Genomic DNA, 16,139 nt, shown 5'->3' on the forward strand with positions numbered 1-16,139 from the left:
ATGTTCTTGCTTTTATCAATTTTTTTTTTTTTTTCATATTTTGTGACTGCACATCACGTATGGAGATAATACTATCAAGCGAAGTTTTAAGTGACTTTCTACTTCTTTCGGTTAACAAACGAAGCATTTTAAATATTTTCCACATTATTAGATTCTTGATTGACAAACCAAAAATTAAAAGAATGACCGTCTTATCAAATACAATAACGTCTTTGTCAACAATACTTAAATAATAATAAAGCTTCGATTATATTAGAAGCGTAACTACGTCATAAGAAATTGAAGTTTCGACTAAAATAATCAAGAAAATTACGAACCGTGTAAAATATGCAAAGGTAACTCAGTAGGTACATCTAGCGGACTTTAAACCTACTGTTTAAATTTAGCATTAACTATAATGTCAAACGCGATTACACACGGTTCTTATTTTAATTTTAAAAGTTATTCATGGAAATTTTTTAAAACATGCAAAATAAGGTATAATAAGAATTCCCCACTACTCTGATGATCAAAATAAACAACGCGTCACTTTCTTTTCCATAAAACCTACATTCAGTCGGCATTTCTCGACTGGTTTAGCAGCACGCGTTCCTAACGAGGTCACGTTCAATGACGCGCGGTCATCGAATATTTTTGAATATTACGACACCAACACCGTCATCCGATTACTTCAGACCGTCCTATTATTGGATACGCAGTGTCATACCTTCCACATTTACCTAGTAACATCAGTGCCGCGAAGCAAAACGAACGTTTAATATGTCGAAATATTCGTTCCTGTTACTTTTAATTGCCCAAGTGTTTCTCGTACGCGGTTATAGAATACTCGGCGTATTCCCATCAGCAGACCGCAACAATTACCTCACATACAAAGGACTGTTTAGTGAGTTAGCGAACCGGAATCATAATGTAACTATCATAAGCCATTTTCAACTGGATACCTCGAACATTTACCAACATGTGTCGCTCAGTACTAATCAGAAAGTTGTGCGCAGTTTCTCTTTTGAGTCAGTGATAGTGAACGAAGTGTCGCGGCTTCCATTTGAAACGCTGGTTTCGACTAAAGCCGGTAATGACGACTGTAAAATACTCATGGACAATAGTGAGGTGAATGAATTGATAAGAACTCGACCTCGATTCGATGTTATAGTTGTTGAATCGTATAACAGTGATTGCGCTCTCGCTCTGGCATCAAATTTGAGTGCACCGTACATCGCTTTCAATCCACAACCAATTCATCCCTGGCATTTCAATAGACTTGGGATCAATTTCAATTCAGCTCATGTGCCTCAGTCGCTGTTGCAGTACGGAAGGCAGCCGTGGTTTTTCGAGCGGTTGAAGAGTTTTGTGTTGTATTATATTACCGAATGGGTATACTATATTGGATCGCAAGTGACGGATCACGTTTATTTATACAAATATTTGGGAGACAATCTTCCTACACTGGAGAGCATCGCTTCTAACGCAAGCCTAGTGTTTGTAAATACACACCAATCGGTTTTCGGCGGGGTGGCTCGGTCAGACAACGTAATTGATATTGGAGGAATACACATCAGGCCGCCCAAGATTATTCCCACGGTGAGTAATTACCTACCGTTACTCGATGAAATTAATATTAGTTTATACTGTTATCTACGCTTGTAAATAATTATAACGTAAACAAACGTTGTTTGTTTAGTGTCTTCACGCTTAAATAACAAAATATGCTCAAATAATCTCGAGACATATTTCCTTATTAATTATGTATAATACAATATATATAATGGGAATTAAGACCCGTTTGACATTGTAGGGCACCGTAATATTTTAATTTTGGGGTGAGTCCGTACCACACTTATCACAGTATTAATATTTTAATAAAACAATGTTAGCGACGTTTATAAATAAAAAATGCTGGAACTACTCATTTCTATTTATTATAGCATGTTGCTATGAACAAATTTAATATAATTCACATTTTCATTCTTTCTCGAGACTTGGGTCGTGGGGTTCAAGTGCAGAGGCGGTAATTATAGATTTAAGTTTGCGCCTGGTAGATAGTACCAGTGTCCCTAGAGCTGCCTTGCGATTCTGTAACTCACTTTTCGAACTCACACAGCGGTTTTCACAGCGGCGGTGGCGCTCAAATCAGTTGTAAAGCAGTCATTTGACGATTTAGCATTCTGATAAGGAGGGAGCTTGTAGTTTATTGTTTATATCAGAATGTGAGTTCGAAAAGTGAGTTACAGAATCGCAAGGCTGGTGCTTTCCTAACTCAACGAATAAGTATCGCAATACAGCGACCTAGAAAACCTGGGAGCGTTAAATATACACTGCCATACGGCCGAAACTTTTTAAATTTGTTAAAAAAAAATTTTATACAACTCTTGATGCTGTTGTTGATATTTAGATAATGTTTCTATAATAATATTTGTATCATACTTTACCTATCATAAGCCTCTTGTAACTCACATGTCTACTGAACTCCAACCAATGGACGTAATTAAATAGTAAATATCAATATAAGTTGCAAGCTAAAATAAAAAATGACCATTTCTATAATTACGTAGAATTTTTTTTTTAAATAAACTTTATTTATTTATCAACTTTTAATTGTAATAATATTGTCAATACTGTATATTTGTGCGTTTGATATAAATGTGTAACACAGCTAATAATTACTAATACACATTTCAGGATATCGAACGGTTCTTAACCGAAGCCGAACATGGAGTAATTTACATGAACTTAGGTTCAACAGTAAAGGACTCGACACTACCGAGTGATAAATTAAATGAACTGCTATCAACATTTGGTAAATTGCCTCTTAGAGTGTTGTGGAAATGGGATGGAGGCATCGTGGAGAATCTGCCAAGAAACGTTATGACTATGAGATGGCTGCCTCAATATGATATCTTAAGTGAGTACCGCTGATATTCAATTTCATATTACTATGAATATTACAAAGTCTGGTTCAAGATTTATTTTCAAATAACCGTGAGTTTTGCGGATACCCTCGTATAGTAAAGTCATTTAGTAATTTTATAATAGTATTTTAACGAATAGGTAAGAGTTAAAAAAGGCTGTTTAAATTAATAAAAAAATTAAATGCCGATAACTTTTTACCTGGTACAGATTTAGAATAGAATAGATAGGTTTTATTACTTGGGACAATAGGTTAGGAAGTGCTAGGTTTGAACCCCAGCTGATTACGAATGGACTTTCTGTGTTCACTTTAACACTCGACATACATTGACCCAAAAATTGACAGCGTGTCAGATATTCTGTACCTGATACCTGCCTGATCACCTTACCTACATAATATATATTATAAATATTCATTTAGCGATGGGAAATTTCTATTTTGTCTACTCAGCTAAATACAACAAAGGCGTTTTAAAATTTATGGGTTCTATTTGAAAGATTACTAATACGAAGTATATATTTTTATTTATTTATACACACTTCATTGCAAGTATACAGAAATATAGTACAAATAAAATTATTAAATAAATAGGAGGGCTACCGGCCTTATCGCTCTCGAGCGATCTCTTCCAAGCAACCAAGATAAAAAATTTTTTAGATAAGGTCAGCGCAAGAAGTGCAAAACTACATAATTAATAAATGTAGTTATTAAGACGAAATGAAACTGAATAAAAACTAAGACAACAAAGCAAAACAATTAAAACATATGTAAACATAATAAAATGTGAAAGGGACAATAATAAAAAAAAGGTTGCGTGTAGGTACTTATGTAGGTACGCGCGTAAGAAGTTATACTTCTTTGGCATTATTAAAAATAGTTTTTGATTGCATGCAAATAATTAATTACAATTAAATAATCAAAGACTGGTGAAGGAGTCATTATAGTCAATAAAGTTCAGTTTACATTTGAAAAATTAAATAAATAAGTATTTATTATTATTATCTTACATTAAGTGTAACATAAATTCTATTATTATTCGAATGTTGTTTTTAAATTATGTCCAATGCCGTAGCATCTTCCGTGGGCAACTTAATTCTGTTAATTTTGTGTAACGGTGCGCGCGCATCGTAAAATTTCACTCTCATCAATTTTTCAAACCGCCTAAAGAAGTATAACTTCAAAAAAGTGCGTGGGTACAAAGTACACATGTCAGAAGTGAAACTTCTTTGGCAAACTAATTTTAACTCTTGTTCGTATTTATACAAATCTAAAACTTTAGATTTCCGAGACTCAGAGAAAAAGGAAGATTCGCATATTCTTCCACACATAATGGCGTGCAAATTTGTCTTAAAAGGAATTTTACATAAAAAAATGTGTGCGTGTACTAGGTGTACACACGTAAGAAGTGAAACTTATATAAAACCTTTGTTGTACGCAGAGCCATAATTGGTTTGTTTTAAGTTTAGAGGTCCGAAACTATTTCTTTAAACACAGTAAATTTTGATACACTGCCTAGCATACAATTTACAAATTAATTGCAAATCTGTAAATTGAGATTAGCAAAATTCAAGTCGAAAATGTAATCCGTTGTCAAACTTCAAAGTCAAAAACATACTATATGTCATATTTTAACGCCGATAAAGAAGTTTGACTTCAAAAAGCAACATGGCGCGTAACGGAAAAATGTGACGCGTAACGGAAAAATGTGACGCGTAACGCAAAAATGTTACACTAATTTTTTTTCCAACCCCGATAAAAAAGTTTCACTTCAAAAAAGTATATACATTATGTGTCATATCATCGTAGTCAATTATTATATTATTTGTAATAATAAAATATCACATTATTACAAGTAATTATTATTATTATTATTATTACAAATTTGGATTTCTCATTTCACTAAATTGAGAACATACAATTTCTACTGCTACACTCAGATTAAAAAACTTAATTTTTATTCTTTCCAGAACATATCAACGTAAAAGCTTTCATCTCACATGCTGGTACTCTAAGCACGATTGAAGCCATAGATGCGGGAGTACCAGTCATTGCAATACCGTTGTTTGGAGACCAGTATGGCAATGCAGCTGCTTTGGTTGATGCTGGCATGGCCACAATAGTTTCTTACGAGAACTTGAAGAAGGACTATCTGTTGGACGCGATAAATGATGTATTAGATAAAAGGTATCTATGATGTTCAGTTATTGTCTTGCCTAAGCATAGTATGGCTAAATCTAATATATAAAATTCTCGTGTCACAATGATCGTTCCCATACTCCTCCGAAACGGCTCGACCGATTCTTATGAAATTATTTGCATATTCAGTAAGTCTGAGAATCGGCTACTACCTATCTTTCAAACCCCTAAGTGATAAGGGCACGCTGTACACGTGCTAAGATTGGAATACAATATTTCAAAAATTCACCTCAAGAAAAATTGTCTAAAAAATTTTTTTTTTTTGGTTGATCACCCCTTATCACTTAGGGATTTGAAAGATAGTAGCCGATTCTTAGACTTACTGAATATGCATAAAACAATTTATAAGAATCGGTCGAGCCGTTGCGGAGGAGTATGGGAACGAACATTGTATTACGAGAATTTTATATATTAGATTTAAGCGATTCTGGAGTTCAAATTATTATTATTTTTACGAAAAACTTCTAATTATCTCGTTTCAGAACACAAGAGCGGGCAAAGACTGTCTCACGGATGTGGCGCGATCGTCCCATGTCACCCCTTGAAACTGCCATCTATTGGATAGAATACGTAGCTAGATACCAGGGAACACCTAACTTAGTGGCGTCATCTACCACGGTACCTTGGTACCAACAAATCCAGTTAGATGTTCTAGCATTCGTTGGGGCGGTTCTTTACATACTTGCCTTTGTTGTGATAAAACTTTTAAGTGTATGTTGTTGTTGTTGCCATAGTGATGTCACTACACATATTGACGAAAGTGAAGCAAAGGGCTCAAAAAGTGTAAAGTTTGAATAAGGTTCTTGTTAGAATTTTTTTTCATTCACTCAAATACTAACTATTTCTTACCATAAGGTACTTAATCGACTGTCAACTAGACTGGTGTTGTTAATTTATCATAGTTTAATATACATTTTAAGAATAATGGTATTTTTATTATCAAACATACATTGAAAGGAGAAAATAAACCACGAATAACATTACGTAGGAATAGATAAAAATGTAATAATTATCAAACCTCGTCACGGCGCGGCGTCAATGTTTCAAATAAATCTATTAGTTGCAATTGTAACGTCGGCAAAATGCCGGGTTACTTACGAGTATGTATTATTTCATTAATATACTTAAATCACATACAAGCATACAATATATTAGCTGTTCTACCATATCCAGGAAGAAGCCATCACGGTGCATTCCTGCCCTTTTTTAAAGAACTGGCCCGAAGAGGTAACAACGTTACCCTTATATCTCATTATCCACAAGAAACGCCCTTAAAAAACTTAAATGAAATTATACTGTCTGAAAAGAAGGAGTTTCAAAACTGGGTTCCAGTCACTAGTCCATCATATTTTACGGTTTTCGTGGCTGGAGTCGTGTTAGTGTATACAGGAGCGGCATCCTGCAAGACACTACTAGACAATCAAGGCGTTCAAGGTCTTTGGAAAAATCGAGCGAAATTCGATGTTGTTGTCGTCGAACAATTCAACAGTGATTGTGGTTTGGGACTGGCTTACGAACTTGGTGCTCCAGTTGTGGGAATAACAGCAAATTCCTTAATGCCACAGCATTATAAACGCTACGGAGTACCAGATAACCCCTCTTATACTAGAAATCAGGTGCTGGGCGGCAGAACAAGGGCAACGTTATACGAGAGAGTGGAAAGAACGTTAATTGGTATTTACATCAACTATATGGTGGACTTTGCTAGTCAGTTCCTTGATGAATACTATTTAAGACAGTATTTCCCTAATATTCCACCAATAAAGGAGTTAGAAAAGAACATAAAATTCCTTCTTCTATACCAGCATTTTGTTTTGAATAGTGTACTGCTTCTACCTTCAAACGTTATAGAAGTAGCTGGTCATCATGTACTCGAACCAAAGACTTTACCAAAAGTAAGTAACCAGTAATATATATACTCGTGAATGGGTGCTACTTGTGACCCACGGACTTGAATTCGTGTATGCGGTGATGCTAGTTATTTCGACTATGTATTTGCGTGTTGTTCCCACGAGAATGTCAGCGTATGCTTCTATTTCACCATGCCTCCTAATGATAGACAAATCTTTTTTTTTTAATTTATTTTATTACTATTCATTACTTAAGATGTCATGTGGACATTGGTGTAATGGTTGCAGCTCCTTACAAACATTGTGTAACACAAAAAAAATTGGCGGTTAAAAAGAATGGCAGAGAGTTTATTGCCAGTTCTTCTCTTTCGTTCTACGCCCCTGATTTGAGAACTGGCAGTAAATGTAAAATTAGAAGCATTTAATATGTATTTCTATTTCGACGTTCATAAGTGTACATTGTGTTACCTATATGAATAAATGATTTTGATTTGATATAGTACATATTTAGCCGACATCAAAAAATGATTTTTACATGCATAAATATACGATTACATTGAATTGCTTTTTTGTTAAGTGTTGTTATAAAATTTCCATTTTGGAAGTATTAGATTCTGATTGAACATATCAATGATTGTATCTAATAAAAGAAAAAGAAAACTTTTTGAAATTGAAAAACTGTCTAACTTGTTAGGTCCGGTCAAAATAAGCAAAAATTTCAAATTCGATACAGTACAATTTTCTTACAGTACTTCTCTTTTACGTAGTGTAACAATATCCATATTTTGCTCTCAATTTTAGGACTTAAAACAGTTCATAGAAGAATCCAAACACGGTGTGATTTATGTAAGTTTCGGGTCAATGATAAAGGCTACTTCCTTATCAAAATATAACTTACAAGCTATTTTGGACGTGTTAGAAGAGCTACCACAAAGAGTTATATGGAAATGGGATACTGATAATTTGCCGTTTGAAATGGATAAGATATATTCGTCTAAATGGTTGCCACAAAATGATATATTAGGTAAGGTTTAGTAAAACGGTAAGTAAACGGAACAAGTTTAAGGAATAAAATATTATGACACTATCGTCAATATATTCTTGAAGCCTTGTTGTATGTACAAAAAAATATAAACGATTTTAAAACAAATGGTGTCCTTCACCAGTATAATACTCGAAACAACTAATTTAAGCGTACGACCAACCAGGCTCCAGAAGCTAAACAACTCCTTATTGAAATTGTATTTGTTTTTACAACAAACTCCCAAGCGAAATTAGAGAATTATCACTAAATAAATTCAAAACTCTCGTTAAACTTAAATTAATCAATAAAGATTTTTATAAATTTGACAATTATTTAAATGATCCTAATCCTTGGTATTGATTTGCTCCAGTTCAAACAATTTGTATGACTCAAAACTTGGCGATTAAAAAGAGTGGCGGAGAGTCTTGCCAGTTCTTCTTGTCTGTTCAGCGAACTTTTAGTAAATGTAAATTTAGAATCAATTTAACATCTTTTCTGTTGACGTTTGTAAGTGTACTTTTTATGGTTACGGTTACCTATACGAATTAGGTTATTTTGAGTTTAAGTTTAAGTTAACTATAGTTAGAGTTCTGACAGGGAATTGGACACAATATTCCAGACCTGACCGGCCTGGTGTCTTCAGATTATTTTAAATTTTATTACATTTTTATCTAAAGGATCTGTTTATTATTATGGTATTTATATATAATAATAAACAGATAATATCTTTTAATATTATATATTGTGTAGAGGTGAAGCTTGTTACGTCGACACACAAATCTGTGTGTAATACTTGGTACAAACCAATCTTCAATATTTTATCAATTAAATTCCAGCTCACCCAAACGTGGTAGCATTCTTTTCCCACTGTGGACAAGTTGGTATAACTGAAGCAATTCATTATGGAGTACCGGTATTAGGAATACCCATGTTCGGTGACCAGATCTCCAATGCTGCAGCCGTTGAAGAAAGCGGACTTGGGGTACAGACTGCCCTCAATGAATTGACCAAAGATAATCTTATGAAGAAGTTTAAAACAATACTGGATCCCGAGTAAGTGACTTTACACCACGTAAAGGGGAAGTATTTTAATCAAATTAGACTAAATCGAAATTTTTGCTTATTTCGACCGGGTACCTAACCAATTTCGAAAAGTTTTCTTTTATTAGGTACTAGCAGCCCGTCCCGGCTTCGCACGGTTGGACTTTTATTTTTTAAACATTTTGGCATATACGTACAGTAAATGCGGATATACTAATATTAATTAACTATTTAGCAATAGTGTATCGCTGGCTACATTTGTGTACGGGACTAGATGAAAACAAAATGATAACAGAATAAATGAGACCAATGGAATTGTGTGCGAATTTTTGTAACCTTGGATGTCTAAATTGACCGGACTAACACCCTCATACTCAATAGATATCTTAAAATAATTTGTGCGCGGCCTCGGCAAGATAAGCAAACTCGCTCGACAAGTATTGCTTTTAGTGGTGTATTTGATTTTGTAAAATGATAAGCTTCTATATGTAAAGAATATATATCCCTATTTTTTACTTGCAATTAAAAGTCTATTAATCAGTGATAATGTAGAATTTTAAAAATCGGTCCAGTACTTTTTGAGGCAATTCGTTACAAATATGCTTACATACAAATCTTTCCTCTATGTGGTTATTGTGGTATTAGTATAGACAACCATTGATAGGTTCAATCAGAATCTAATAATTCCAAAATGGGAAATTCTATAACAACAATTAACGAATGTACGTGTATCACTTATTCTGAGAATTATTTTTATTGAATCGGTGTTCGTCGTAAATTATTATTTTATTAATGCTTAATTTTAATAGTGTTCATATGAGTGATTTATTTATGTATGTTATTATTTCATAACTATTACGAAACGAATGAGACACAAAATTGTCACTTACCTAATTATAGCATATTGAAAGAAATAAGCACGTGCTTTCAAAAAAACACCTATTCTTTCTACATATTCTAAAATTCATACAAATGTGTAGCTTAACAGATTTTTTATAGAACAGGGGGCAAACCGCCGCCGCCCATGGACACTCAATGCCAGAGAACTGGCGAGTACGTTGCCTTTTAAGAATTGGTACGCTCTTTTCTGGTGGTTCCACATAGTTGTTGCGTTACAAATATACTGTAATTATAACGGACCTTCATAACAATAATCACTGTTATTGTTTTTAAGTAACATTTTGACTGTTGAAGGAAGTAGAAAAATATTTGCTAAGCTGATAACTCTTTTCTCTTCAGTTTCAGAAGCAACGTGAAGACATTATCAAGGATGTACCGAGATAGGCCAGTTTCGTCTCTCAACGCCTCTGTATTTTGGACGGAATTTGTCGCTCGTTATCCGAACGCAACATTTAGAAGTCCCATTTTAAACGTCCCATTATATCAGTATTACTGCTTTGACGTTTTAGGCGTGTTTATTTTGCTATTATTATTTATTTTTCTGCTTTTAAAAACCATAATACGATGTATTATTCGTTACATTTCCTATCGATTAAGGAGGAAACCGAAAAATAAAATTCAGTGATATCTAAATTTAGTTTAATTATTACAATAACTCGAACGACTCAAAAACTAAAGAATATATGTTTTTATTAAGTAAAATCATCCTTTTACCTGTTAGGTACGTGAATAATTACCGTATGTTATCCTTAACATAATTTATAAAGCCTGACGAATACAAAATCTCCCCATATCGCGGAAAACTTGAAACTAATTTCTTATTCAAAGTCGTGTCGACTATGCGTAGTCTTATTCTTGGATATTGCGAGTTATGAAAAGAAAATCTATCTAAGTTTAAACTTTGATGGGTTGGACTCGGTGACCTTGTCAATTTGCAAGTGCAGGACTATACTTAAGCGGGCCATAGACGGACCGCATGTTGGAGTCAAGACCGACTGCAATATGCGATTTGCTCAGGAACTGGTCCTGCTGTCCGTGTATTGCGAATATGAATTTAGTATGGAAACTGCAGATCGCCGTGCAGCGACCGCATATTGCAGTCGGTCTTGACTGCAACATGCGGTCCGTCTATGGCCCGCTTTAGTGTTGCTACTTGAGCTACTTAGTTTCAGACTTATTTTTCTATTTATATATATTTATTATTATGTATTAACACTTCGTTGCATTAATATAATAAAATTGAACGTAATTAAATGAAATGAGGGCAACTGGCGGCCTTATCGCTTTCGAGCGATCTCTTCAAGGCAACCACTGTAAAAAATGAATCAAATTAGATAAGGTAAGCAAGAAATGCAAAAATACATAGTATATATATTTATTAAGACAAAACTAAAGAGGAACAAAAAACTAAACCAAAAAAAGAGACATGACAAATAAAAAGTGCACATTAATCACGATAACTTAAGATCCGTCTCACGTCAGTTAGTAGTTAGTACGAACGTTAGGGATACTATGTGGACAGGTAATGTTTATACAGAAGAAATTTAAAGGAAGATAGAGAGGGAGCTATGCGAATTGGGGACGGGAAGTGAATTCCATAGCAACTGCAGAGAACTTAAAGGATTCGCCAAGAAAGGAGTAGTTATGAAATGGGTTTTCAAAGATATAGTTTTCAGAAGAGTGTAACATATAACTATGGGCTTCCAAAAATTTAGGGATAGGAAAGAGTTTCAGGGTTGAACAGGATGGAATATAAGATATGGAGAACGTGAGCATCGCGTCGCTGACGAATGGGCAACCAGCCTAGCCGCTTATAGAACGCAAAGATATGGTCGTACTTTTTTATAAGAACAATCTCAAATAATATACAGCCTAATATTTAATACAGCTATGTTCCTAGAGAGATAATAAGGTTTAAAGTCGAACATACAACACAAAAATTTGCAAAATCATTTCAAATACAAATTTGAATATATATATATATATATATATATATATATATATATATATATATATATATATATATTCAAATTTGTATTATTAATAATTAATTAACATGTCATGTGCAACCATTACAACATTTATTATTGGTAAAACAAAAAACTTGGCGATTAAAAAGAGTGGTGGAGAGTTTATCGCCAGTTCTTATCTTCCGTTCTACGCCCTTGATTTGAAAACTGACAGTAAATGTAATGAATCTCGAGAAAGTAAATTAAAAAAAAATCATGAATAACGTAAACGTTTTAAAGCAGTATTTTTTACACATAAATTATCGTTTTTTTTAGGTTTAGAGACCAAGTAAAATTACTATCGAAAATGTGGCATGATCGTCCGGTATCTGCTAAAGACAGTGCAATATTCTGGATAGAATTCGCTGGGCGTTATAAAAACTTCTCGTTTAAGAACCCTGCAGTTCAAGTCCCCTTCCACCAATACTATGGATTAGACAAATATAACTTTCTTACTTTATGTATTATTTCAATTATGGCTATAATTTTTAAACTAATTTCGTATCTTTTAAAAATTAGTATATCAAATATCAAACGAAAACTAAACATGAAAAAGAATGATTAATTTGCTGTCTTCAATCTTAAATAAATGTTTGTTTGTAACACAAAGTCAGCTAGACTTTGTGTTACTATTTAAATAATTGACGGCTGCCCATAAACATTTAAGTGCATAAATAAAAATGATAAGAATCTTCACGACTTATGTTACAACTAAGTTATTCCAGCTAAACACCACGATGAGACCAAGCGTAGTATTAGCTCTTGTACTAAAGTGCATTTTGTTCAGCAAAGTATCTTCTTATAATATTCTCGGAGTGTTCCCATTCCTTGGAAAAAGCCATTTTTACGTCTACCAAGTGTATCTACAAGAACTAGCCAGCAGAGGCCACAATGTAACAGTCGTATCTTTCTTTCCTCAAAAGCAACCGTTGAAGAATTACCACGACATTGATTTAGGGAAAGATAATAAGTACTTCGAGTTCCGACATCCAATTATCGTTTCCTCCTTTCACAAGCTTCTATCGTTGACAATCCTCCAGCCAGTGATGGGACCATACACGTGTCGGTTGATCCTTGAAGATGACGAGGTTCAAAGCCTGTTGAGATCTAAGCAAGCATTTGATCTGGTAGTGATGGAGCAGTTTAATGTTGATTGCCCTTTAAGTATAGCATACAAACTAAACGCACCAGTTGTAGGCATGACATCTGGTCTGCTATTGCCATGGCATTACAATCGATACGGTGTACCCTACAACCCATCATATGTATTGTATGACATATTTAATGGCGTATCGAAACCTACTTTCGTGGATCGAATTGTAAGATCAATTTCCTACCATTACATACAAATTATGCAACGTGTTTGTTCCATGAGTGAGGACCGGGTGATTGCAGATTTTTTCGATGACGTGCCTCCAATAGAAGAATTGAGTCGTAAGATAAAGTTTTTGCTTCTGTATCAAAACTTTGTTGTTAGTGGAACACAAATTCTACCATCAAATGTCATTGAAGTTGGAGGTTTTCATGTAACCAAAGCAAAAACATTACCAACAGTAAGTATTTTTTTATAGAACAGGTGGCTAACGGGCAGGGCTCAGCTGATGTTAATACCGCCCCTGGATGTTAATGCCAACGGGCTCGCGAGTGCGTTTCCGACCTTTTAAATACCAATATAAAAAGGAGGCATGGGCTTAAAGTCTTAAAAACTATTTATTTTATGTAAAGAAAAGGTTTCAAACGAGCAGGAGGCTCACCTGATGTTAAGTGATACCGCCCCTGGACACTTAACCACTCAATGCAAGAGGGTTCGCGAGTACGTTTCCAGCCTTTTAAATATCATCTTAAAAAGGCTCCAAATCCTATTAAATCATTAATACCACGTCATCATTTTTATCAATTAAACAAATAAAAAGCATGCTTATCTTTATATTACAGAACCTTAAAAAGTTTATAGAAGAGTCAAAAAATGGAGTTATTTATATAAGCTTTGGAACTATTCTGAATGGGTCATCTATGCCACGAAGAGCTTTTGACGCAATATTAGGAGCTTTGAAAGAATTACCTCAAAGGGTTGTATGGAAATGGGAAAAAGAGATACCTGATAATCCTGATTTCATTTATGTTTCTAAATGGATGCCACAAAATGACATATTAGGTAAATCATATTACATACATTAACTACTTTAGTTATCGGTAACAAAGTATTTATTACAATTTATTAAAATTCATCTACATAGAAAGGAAAACACATAGTGTAGATACAGATCTTTCTCATACACGTTTGCACATTGTTCTATGGATACAAGTCGTCGATTTTAAAATGTATGGTAAGATATCCTCAAAAATAATTTATTTGGTACAAAATTATTATGGTGGTATAATCTAAATTGCGCATATTCTGCCACACACTAGCATACCAATTCTTATATTATTTTATCACTCCATTATTAATCTTCGCCATACAAACAACTGTTTGAACAACTGTACAAAGAAAAATCTATTGATAGATGTCGTAGCCCACTAGCTTAATTTAGCCTTTTATTTAAAAGCCTAGCCTTTTAACTAAACGGTTCCGTTTAACTAGCGGCCTGAAAGATATTCAGCTGTAGCGTTTGTTACATTTAATAAGCTAGCTGGCTAATGCTTTGGCCATTTGTACGATAGAGTCATTATTTGGCAGAAAAAAAAAGATGAAACATATGACGTAAAAAACATTTCTTTTAAAATTAAATTGCTTGAGTCAATTCACATTATTATTCTCACTACACTCTTCCATTGTACTTGTTGTTTTTCATTTGCCGACGCCATATTGACAGTTTGAAGAGTTTCGTTTCGGGTTTGAGAGTGGCAGAAAGTGGAATTAAATTTGAATTAGCAGTCAACAGGCTAGCCTGTTACTTGCCGAACTTGCTGAACATATTTCAGGCCACTAGTTAAACGGGGCCGTTTAGTTAAAAGTCTACGCTAATTAAGCTAGTTGGCTGCGAAAGATACACAGACTCTTCTTGGAACGCATCGTGCGGCTGTGGTCGCCGTTTAGAGCCTATACACTGCTCGCTTTACAACAAATTTTTTTTTCTAGCGCATCCCAATGTTAATGCATTCTTCTCACATTGTGGACAGTTAGGAACTACAGAAGCCGTACAACATGGAGTTCCCATCATCGGCATGCCAATCACAGCAGATCAATTTTCAAACGCAGCTGCTATCGAAGAAAAGGGTCTCGGTGTTCAAGTTGATCTTAATGCTATTACTAAGGAGTTGTTATTAGAAAAATTTAGAATTATTTTAAATCCCAGGTTAGTATTTCATATTTAGGGAATATAGCTCAAACTCAAAATAACTTTATAGGTAACCAAGTCGAGGGTGTAGAGTGGGCAAGAAGAACTGGCGAAAAACTCTCCGCCACCCTTTTTAATCGCCAACTTTTGAGTCATACAAATTCTTTGTAAGGCAGAGCAGCCATAAATATTTGAACTGGAGCTAATCAATCCCAAGGATTAAGATCATTTAAATAATCGTCAAATTTAGATAAGCTTTTTGGATTCATTAACGTTTAACGAGAGTTTTTAATTTATTCAGTGATAATTCTCTAATTTCGCTTGGGAGTTTGTTGTAAAAACGAATACAATTTCCAGATAGTGTCACAATATTTAATTCCTTAAACTTATACCGTACCGACTCCCTTGGGGAAACATAACACATCCCCCGAACAGCCCGCTTCTGCAGCACAAATATGATTGAACCTCTGCTGTCTGCAGCAGAACCCGACTGTAGAAAAACGTAGGACATAATGCACAAAAATACACAATTTTAGCCATGTGCTGATCAGTTAACTGTCTAGAACTTCTCCAATAGTCAAATGATTGATTTCTTTGCAGGTTTAAATCTCAGGTCGAAAATATATCTAAAATGTGGCATGACCGACCAGTCTCAGCCATTAATACTGCAATACATTGGACGGAATTTGCTGCGCGCTATCCAAACTTCACATACACCTCGCCAATAATCGATATTCCAATGTATCAGTACCTATGCTTAGATGTAATGTTAATAATTTGTGTATTACTCATATCGCTACTGTATATGATGAAATGTTTGTTTATAATATGTAAAACGTCAAGAAAGTCACCGAATACAAAAATAAAGATGTCCTAACTTTCACGGTATTTTGTACTTACCATTTTGCATTCTTTATCGCCGTTTTAATAATA

At 34.3% G+C, this 16,139-nt stretch overlaps 3 protein-coding genes across 3 annotated transcripts; all 3 read left to right on the top strand.

Moving 5' to 3' along the window:
• Positions 1–546: 546 nt before the first annotated feature.
• LOC125057277 (UDP-glucosyltransferase 2-like) lies at positions 547–6,026 on the top strand. The gene is made up of 4 exons (XM_047660870.1): positions 547–1,578; positions 2,677–2,899; positions 4,873–5,089; positions 5,584–6,026. The coding sequence occupies exons 1-4, from the start codon at positions 760–762 to the stop codon at positions 5,897–5,899; spliced, it is 1,575 nt and encodes a 524-aa protein (XP_047516826.1). The 5' UTR covers positions 547–759; the 3' UTR covers positions 5,900–6,026.
• A 54-nt stretch (positions 6,027–6,080) lies between these two features.
• On the top strand, positions 6,081–10,549 carry LOC125057278 (UDP-glycosyltransferase UGT5-like). The gene is made up of 4 exons (XM_047660872.1): positions 6,081–6,996; positions 7,753–7,975; positions 8,812–9,028; positions 10,256–10,549. Exons 1-4 carry the CDS (start codon positions 6,184–6,186, stop codon positions 10,539–10,541), a joined length of 1,539 nt encoding a protein of 512 aa, XP_047516828.1. The 5' UTR covers positions 6,081–6,183; the 3' UTR covers positions 10,542–10,549.
• A 2,075-nt stretch (positions 10,550–12,624) lies between these two features.
• On the top strand, positions 12,625–16,087 carry LOC125057598 (UDP-glycosyltransferase UGT5-like). Its single transcript, XM_047661384.1, has 4 exons — positions 12,625–13,478; positions 13,861–14,080; positions 15,008–15,224; positions 15,807–16,087. The coding sequence occupies exons 1-4, from the start codon at positions 12,663–12,665 to the stop codon at positions 16,081–16,083; spliced, it is 1,530 nt and encodes a 509-aa protein (XP_047517340.1). The 5' UTR covers positions 12,625–12,662; the 3' UTR covers positions 16,084–16,087.
• The last annotated feature ends 52 nt before the right edge of the window (positions 16,088–16,139 follow it).

The sequence above is a fragment of the Pieris napi genome, chromosome 16 (genome assembly GCF_905475465.1).
Source record: "Pieris napi chromosome 16, ilPieNapi1.2, whole genome shotgun sequence".
Taxonomy (NCBI): Eukaryota; Metazoa; Arthropoda; class Insecta; order Lepidoptera; family Pieridae; genus Pieris; species Pieris napi.

Excerpts from the sequence above, each read along its gene's own strand:
- LOC125057598 (XM_047661384.1), top strand. The coding sequence starts at position 12,663 with ATGAGACCAAGCGTAGTATTAGCTCTTGTACTAAAGTGCATTTTGTTC. Across the intron at positions 13,479-13,860 it reads AAGCAAAAACATTACCAACA|AACCTTAAAAAGTTTATAGA; the intron begins GTAAGTATTTTT and ends TTTATATTACAG. Across the intron at positions 15,225-15,806 it reads AGAATTATTTTAAATCCCAG|GTTTAAATCTCAGGTCGAAA; the intron begins GTTAGTATTTCA and ends ATTTCTTTGCAG.
- LOC125057278 (XM_047660872.1), top strand. The coding sequence starts at position 6,184 with ATGCCGGGTTACTTACGAGTATGTATTATTTCATTAATATACTTAAAT. Across the intron at positions 7,976-8,811 it reads GCCACAAAATGATATATTAG|CTCACCCAAACGTGGTAGCA; the intron begins GTAAGGTTTAGT and ends ATTAAATTCCAG. Across the intron at positions 9,029-10,255 it reads AAAACAATACTGGATCCCGA|TTTCAGAAGCAACGTGAAGA; the intron begins GTAAGTGACTTT and ends TTTTCTCTTCAG.
- LOC125057277 (XM_047660870.1), top strand. The coding sequence starts at position 760 with ATGTCGAAATATTCGTTCCTGTTACTTTTAATTGCCCAAGTGTTTCTC. Across the intron at positions 1,579-2,676 it reads CGCCCAAGATTATTCCCACG|GATATCGAACGGTTCTTAAC; the intron begins GTGAGTAATTAC and ends TACACATTTCAG. Across the intron at positions 5,090-5,583 it reads AATGATGTATTAGATAAAAG|AACACAAGAGCGGGCAAAGA; the intron begins GTATCTATGATG and ends ATCTCGTTTCAG.